This window comes from Anopheles ziemanni, chromosome 3 (assembly GCF_943734765.1).
Source record: "Anopheles ziemanni chromosome 3, idAnoZiCoDA_A2_x.2, whole genome shotgun sequence".
Classification (NCBI taxonomy): Eukaryota; Metazoa; Arthropoda; class Insecta; order Diptera; family Culicidae; genus Anopheles; species Anopheles ziemanni.
In genome coordinates this window covers 66,296,137-66,304,220 of record NC_080706.1, presented here as the reverse complement: position 1 = coordinate 66,304,220, position 8,084 = coordinate 66,296,137, and the positions used below count along the sequence as shown (strand labels likewise).

The window sequence follows — 8,084 nt, the reverse complement described above, 5'->3', positions numbered from 1 at the left end:
TGAAAGAAATTTACAGCCCGGCTACGTTAAGTGAAATTTTAGTTGCGCAACTCAAATTGTTTGTTTATTTCGCGTTTAGACGTGCTAAGTTGGGTTTCACATGAGTGAAATGAGTGTTTGACAGTTGCTGTTAAGTGAAAGTTGCAATCATTTAAAACGCCTTTAAGGGCGGCTTCTTCCTCCGGTGTTATTTCTGTTGAACGAAACAAACAAAGGAAATGAATTAACGAATCGCTGTTTTAACGGTCATGATGTTGCTCTATCACACTGTTTACTTACCGATTCCAAGATCCTTCCAAACGATCAAACTTCTCATCCGTTTTACGGACCAGATCGTCCATGAGCTGACGCCGTCGCGGACTTGTTGATGGATGCACTTTTTCTCCTTTAAGTTTCCCATTGGGCACCATGAACTTTGGAAAAACACTTTACACTTTTCAACACGACTGTTCTGGGGCTAGATGTTTTGAAGACTGAAAACTTCACCGCGTCGCGATTGACAGTCGGTGCGTGATGGCATTCATACAAACGTACTTTTTATTCTGTACATGATTGACCGACATAAAGTGCACGAACACATTTGCGGGTCGCTGTGCAGTGTGGGAATGCTACACGATCGGTTCCGCTATTGCAATGTGTCAAACTGAAAGGGAAGATGTGAAAGGGCAGATGTGACTTCCCCCCTACCTAGCACATCGGTTCATCATTAGAACGAGTGGGAAGACAAAGTATGTAAGAGAAAGCTGACAGTACTAGACTTAAGGGGGTTGGAATGTGGGGAAACGGGGCAATGTTGCATGGCGCCGTCAGTTGGGAAATAACAGTAAAAACATACATTAAGCTGCGGATAGACGGATGCCAAGGTGTATAAATTAGAAGGTGAAGTCGTCCAGTGTAAAATGACATTTCATGACTTGACATAACACTTCTGGGGTATTCATATGGGTTTTGAGGGGGGGTATCGGAAAAGGATTAGGCTTTTGACATAACTCTTCTCAAATATGGCACCCCTTCCAAAGCGACATAAAGTCACCTTCTATATTTATACACCTTGGACGGATGCAATATTTCAATGCAATGAAATAAAATTTGACATTTCTACCAAAAATGACAGTCATTGCAATATTTCTATGCGTATTTCATTGCAACATTGCAAAGATCCAAACGGGAATGTTAAGCATCGAAATATTGCTTTCACTGTCATTTTTGGTAGAAATGTCAAATTTTATTTCATTGCAGTGAAATATTGCATCCGTCTATCCGCAGCTTTAGACCAAGTGTTGAAAACATCTCCCTTTACGCCGGTTATTGCACCATGGTGATCCCTGCAGCACTATGCTGGGTGTTTTCAGTGCTGTTTGAGGAAACGTGGAGTAAACTGCTGGAAAAAATAAAGATATAATATAAATATTAAGCGTTTTTAAAATATGTATAGCAATGTGCAATTTTCACTTCACTGTTGATGATTAATAATTATGTACTAATAATTTCACTGTAACTGCGATGATTCATACTCACTTGTTAATATTTTCACTGTAATTTTGATGATCCGGCCAGGCTGGTACGGGTTTGGAGAATCGTATAGCACGGATTGGAGCTTACGTTTACCACCATTTTTTGTGCACGGGTCCCGTGTAGTCCAAGTACCTGTCGAACTTACTTACCTTATTTACCCACTTAGAACGTAATTAACATTATTTATTACCTCACTTTCTGCCAATGTCGCTGATGTGCCGTGGATGCAAAACAGGTCACACCGCAGAAGTAGAGCAAGAAATGATTGTAAGCCTGTTCGTTCATGCAATCTTTCAAGACCACAACACTAATGTAATGCAGGAAGGACCGATATTCGGTTCCCTTCCAATTGCAGACTTCATTGAGGTGCCTCATGGGGCGATGCACCTCAGAAGGAAGCCGTGTATTTTCCATAAACTTAGACACAGCTTCCTTCTGGGGGTCTGACCATCGACCAAGGGTTGCAAATTTGCCTTCCAGCATCCCTCGAAGAATTTTTCTGGTCACCCCCAAATCAATTAAATGGAGCCGATCGCCAACAACGACGTCTTCTATTAAATGGAAATTATTTATATCTTCTAGTGGTGTCCGCCAACTCTTATGATGGTCCTTGTCTACCTTAGCTCGAAAGCCCGCGTCCGTGCGCGGTGCAGAGTTCACGGAGTCAAAAATGACTTTATTCTCCGGTTTGATGTATTCCCCAACACAGGAACACTTTAAGCATCCATGCTTACCAGTATAACTGGTGACAGCTTTTAGATACGCCCGCGCCGGAGAATCGGCAACAATGGCGCGAAGTTTAAAATGCACCTGCTTGTCACCGAACTGCAAGCCTCTTTGCTGGAGACCGTTCACCTCCAACACTAGCGGCCGAAGATATTGTTCGATGTTCTCCGGCTTTGCTTGTCCCCCAAAAACACCGACAAGCATTACCGGAGCATCTACCAATTCTTCCACCTTTATAAGTATTGGCCACAGTTGTGTGTTTGAACTTTTAAAAAGGGGAAGCCCATCGATCGACACTTGTATGGAAAGAAGGTCATCTTTGGGTATGACATCTTTAAAATAATTTTTTAGGACCGTCTCTACCCCCTGATACCAAAATCGTCCTCCCAAGATCGATTTTACTTTTACCACGACTGGAGAGGATGATTTGGTAAGTGTCCGTGCATCTTTAGGAAGTTTCAATTTATAATCCTTCCTCAAGATCGCCAGAAGTTTTCCTAGAGACGAACGTGATACGAGTTCCAAGATTGCCCACCGTCTCAACGCCTCATGTCGGCTATAGCTATCTACATATCTAGCTAACCTAGTGCAATCCACTCTGATATCATCATCATCATCATCAGATCCGTCAATAGATGTGTCCTCATGGCTCGAAATTGTTTCAGGTTCCTCTGTGGGTAAAATTAAGCTTCCACTACCAATAACCTCCACCCTGTTTTCAAAACTTATCTGGCGGTTGGCTTCAACAATGCCGCTCGTAGATGCCGCTTGTAAAATAGCATCTTCATCTCGGGTTATACCTAAAACAGTTGAAGTATAGAATGAAATATTACATAACCCAACCCAGCTGCCCGGAGGCTTTAAAACAATATATTACAATTTAATCATTTTTTCTTTTACATACCAACTCCTAGATCAGGCCATTTTATTTCAGACGCAATCATTCGTTGCCATTCAGCCCATTCTATTTCAGTGTCTTCCATTCGAGGTCGATGGCTAGGACCACTAGAAACTTCATCACCGTTCTTTCTTTTGCTTGACGAAGCTCTACCTAATTCCATCGCTTCCTCTTCAGGAGTTATATCTAAAACAATATTACTAATTATTAAAACTGCATCCAGATCCCGATCGTATATTTATACGTAACCAGCAGCAAGAGTACACCACATATGCTATTACCCGACACATTACCAATGTTTCGGTAATATAATTTGTATTTTCACTTTCACTTACCAACGCCTAGATCTGCCCACGGTATAGCACTTGATCCACTTTGCTTGAATGCCTCCCACTCCATTTCTATTTCACGATCCATCACTTCAAATCACAACGATTAACAGCAAACAATTTAAAAAAACAATCGACACTGCTCAAGATTGGACACTGCTCAAGAAAAGCGATAAATCCTTATCAAAACAAAGTTGACACATCAAAACAAGCCATCCACGCGGATTTCATAAAAAAAAAAAAATACTGCTCGGTTGATAAGAAAACAAAGCAAGAACTTCATGACCCACCGTTCTTGCGGTTTTTTTAGCGTTGAGTTTGATCAAGGCATATGAGAAAGAAGGTGTGTGAGACGGAAGAACTTCATGACCCACCGTTCATGACCCACCGAAACGTTCTTGCGGTTTTTTTTATCGTTGGTTTTGATCAAGGCATACGAGAAGGAAGGTGTATGAGAAGGAAGGCGTATGAGAACTGTACGTGCAATGGGCAAACGAAGTGGAGTGATGACGTCATGACGTTGCGCTACTCGACGCTGTAGTGCACAATTGTGGACTCCAGCGGGGGTGCATTGAGGAAAATTCATTTTTTGAGTGAATTTTTAGAGAATGTTGTGCAACAATGCCCGCTGGGCTGTACGTGCAATGGGCAAACGTTCTTCGTACGAAGTGGAGTGATGACGTCATGACGTTGCGCTACTCGACGCTGTAGTGCACAATTGTGGACTCCAGCGGGGGTGCATTGAGGAAAATTCATTTTTTGAGTGAATTTTTAGAGAATGTTGTGCAACAATGCCCGCTGGGTTGACAGCAATCCCTACCGCCACAAGCTTCGGGTCGAGATAGGAACTTTGTAAAACGCGTTCCGTACGCATGCTGACTTTTATTCCGTTTTCAGATTTGTCGGGCACCTAAACCGAAGCAAAACCGAAGTTGCCACGACAAAAACGAAAAATCGCCCCGGGGGCTGTTACGAACGCATAACGCTCGTAACGCTCCGTCCCACAGACGAGAAACATTTCACAGAATCTTCGGGCCTGCGGTCAACTTCGGGCTAGATTGGGGGTGGGGGCCAAGTGGCGTTCGGCCAGTATAAAAACGAACGCACGATGAATTTAAGCCCTTTTTCCCTGTAAGCAAGGACAAATAAATAGTGAAAGTTTTAAAACGTGCCATTACGGCCGTTTACGGAAATCACTTCTTTTATTTTCTCACCAACAGGAAGAAAGCAAGTTGCATTCGCAACAGCCCTACCAGCCATAGCTTCGGGTTGAGGCTGGAAATCAATGGGCAAGAGCGAGATGGTGATAGCCTTGTCTCTTTTACACCAACGCAGAAATTCTCCCGTCCCACCACCGCCAGAAATCTCTCCTTACCGCGCCCATCTGTTGCCGCGGCTGCCGATCCGAACTGAAAAATCGATTTTTGTGATTGGCTAGCCGAATCCCCATGTGTGAAGTCATCAAAGTGCGCATGCGCAAGTTGCATGTACGAAGTTTAAATGCCCTGCGCGATCGGGTCTTCGAAGACCCAGCGCGAGCGATCGAAAACCCAGCGCGAGCAATCGTAGACCAGTCGAATACCCAGCACGGTCGAATACGGACGTGTGGGTACCCGTACGGGTATACCCAGCGCGAGCGGTCATTCATGCATACGTACGCAGCGCAAGCGATCGCTAAATGAAGAGCAAAAACCGAAACGCGGTGGCCATATGAATTCGCTCCGCGAGAGGTTTAAATGGCTAGAGCGGGTTGAGCGTATACCGATGCATTCCCATACAGTCCATACAAACGACTACACACTAGATATATATTGGGCCTTTAGCACACCGTTCTCAACAAAGAGCGACGGTCTTGCGGTAGGTGCGCAGAGACCGGAGTGGAAACAACGCGGTTCAATTCCGCGTAACAGCTCGAGACATGAGAATGTGTAGAAGGAATAGAAGAAAATAAGAGGGAGGGCCCCGAACGGGGCCTCCATTTTTCGTTTTTGTCGTGGCAACTTCGGTTTTTATCTTCGGCTCGAGCTGGATATAATCTGAATATACAGGCAAGAATCCAGCTTTTACCCAGCGGCGTTTTACAAGGCGCAGTGTTTCGGGGGAGGGGCCCTCCCTCTTTTTTTCTTCTCTTCCTTATATACATTCTCATGCTGTTACGCGGACTTGAACCGCGTTGTTTCCACTCCGATCTCTGCGCAACTACCGCAAGACCGTCGCTCTTTGTTGAGAACGGTGCGCTAAAGGCCCATTATATATCTACTGCGTAGTCGTTTGTATGGACTTTATGGGAATGCATCGTTAGCGCTCGCTAACACCGCAACCAAGAGTGGTACTCGCCACTATTACGCTCAGAGTATTGCGGGGTGCTCTCGCGTGGCAGAGTGTGTGCTCAACCAAGGCGGGGCATTTAAACTTCGTATCGTATTGCGCACTTTGAGGGCTTCACACATGAGGGTTCGGCTAGCCAATCACAAGTCTCGATTTTTCAGTTCGGATCGGCTGTCGCGGCAACAGATGGCCCCTGGAACGCAGCGCTTCGGGGCTGCCGCTGCATCCCTAGAATCACTGCGCCTTGTAAAACGCCGCTGGGTAAAAACTGGATTCTCGCCTGTATATTCAGGTTATATCCCAAGCGCCACAAGCTTCGGGTTGAGGCTGGAAATCAATGGGCAAGAGCGAGATGGTGATATCCTTGGCTCTTTTACACCAACGCAGAAATTCTCCCGTCCCACCACCGCCAGAAATCTCTCCTTACCGCGCCCATCTGTTGCCGCGGCAGCCGATCCGAACTGAAAAATCGATTTTTGTGATTGGCTAGCCGAATCCTCATGTGTGAAGTCATCAAAGTGCGCATGCGCAAGTTGCATGTACGAAGTTTAAATGCCCTGCGCGATCGGGTCTTCGAAGACCCAGCGCGAGCGATCGAAAACCCAGCGCGAGCGATCGTAGGCCAGTCGAATACCCAGCGTGGTCGAATACGGAGGTACGGGTACCCGTACGAGTATACCCAGCGCGAGCGGTCATTCATTCATACGTACGCAGCGCAAGCGATCGCTAAATGAAGAGCAAAAACCGAAACGCGGTGGCCATATGAATCCGCTCCGCGAGAGGTTTAAATGGCTAGAGCGGGTTGAGCGCGAACGATGCATTCCCATACAGTCCATACAAACGACTACACAGTAGATATATATTGGGCCTTTAGCGCACCGTTCTCAACAAAGAGCGACGGTCTTGCGGTAGGTGCGCAGAGACCGGAGTGGAAACAACGCGGTTCAATTCCGCGTAACAGCTCGAGACATGAGAATGTGTAGAAGGAAGAGAAGAGAAAAAGAGCGAGGGCCCCGAAAGGGGCCTCCATTTTTCGTTTTTGCCGCGGCAACTTCGGTTTTGCTTCGGTTTAGGTGTCGCGATAAATCTGAAAACGAAGTAAAAGTCATCATGCGTACGAAACGCGTTTTACATGGCGCGGTGGCGCTCGGGTTCGGGGGTAAAAGTCACCATGCGTACGAAGCGCGTTTTACAAAGCGCGGTGGCGCTCGGGTATCCAGCTCGAGCCGAAGATAAAAACCGAAGTTGCCACGACAAAAACGAAAAATGGAGGCCCCTTTCGGGGCCCTCCCTCTTATTTTCTTCTATTCCTTCTACACATTCTCATGTCTCGAGCTGTTACGCGGAATTGAACCGCGTTGTTTCCACTCCGGTCTCTGCGCACCTACCGCAAGACCGTCGCTCTTTGTTGAGAACGGTGTGCTAAAGGCCCAATATATATCTACTGTGTAGTCGTTTGTATGGACTGTATGGGAATGCATCGGTATACGCTCAACCCGCTCTAGCCATTTAAACCTCTCGCGGAGCGAATTCATATGGCCACCGCGTTTCGGTTTTTGCTCTTCATTTAGCGATCGCTTGCGCTGCGTACGTATGAATGAATGACCGCTCGCGCTGGGTATACCCGTACGGGTACCCGTACGGGTACCCGTACGTCCGTATTCGACCGCGCTGGGTATTCGACTGGTCTACGATTGCTCGCGCTGGGTTTTCGATCGCTCGCGCTGGGTCTTCGAAGACCCGATCGCGCAGGGTATTTAAACTTCGTACCGTATTGCATTGCGCATGCGCACTTTGATGCACAAACCTCGATTTTTCAGTTCGGATCGGCTGCCACGGCAACAGATGGGCGCGGTAAGGAGAGATTTCTGGCGGTGGCGGGACGGGGGATATTTCTGCGTTGGTGTAAAAGAGACAAGGCTATCACCATCTCGCTCTTGCCCTTTGATTTCCAGCCTCAACCCGAAGCTTGTGGCGCTTGCCCGAGCGCCACCGCGCCATGTAAAACGCGTTTCGTACGCATGATGACTTTTACTTCGTTTTCAGATTTATCGCGACACCTAAACCGAAGCAAAACCGAAGTTGCCGCAGCAAAAACGAAAAATGGAGGCCCCTTTCGGGGCCCTCGCTCTTTTTCTCTTCTCTTCCTTCAACACATTCTCATGTCTCGAGCTGTTTACGCGGACTTGAACCGCGTTGTTTCCACTTCGGTCTCTGCGCACCTACCGCAAGACCGTCGCTCTTTGTTGAGAACGGTGTGCTAAAGGCCCAATATATATCTACTGTGT

The 8,084-nt window shown here is 46.7% G+C and overlaps 1 protein-coding gene across 1 annotated transcript; it reads right to left on the bottom strand.

Moving 5' to 3' along the window:
* Positions 1-1,348: 1,348 nt before the first annotated feature.
* Positions 1,349-3,538, bottom strand: LOC131285297 (uncharacterized). Its single transcript, XM_058314152.1, has 4 exons — positions 3,475-3,538; positions 2,660-3,041; positions 2,056-2,542; positions 1,349-1,378 (listed from the first exon to the last, which is right to left on the bottom strand). Exons 1-4 carry the CDS (start codon positions 3,536-3,538, stop codon positions 1,349-1,351), a joined length of 963 nt encoding a protein of 320 aa, XP_058170135.1.
* Positions 3,539-8,084: the final 4,546 nt, after the last annotated feature.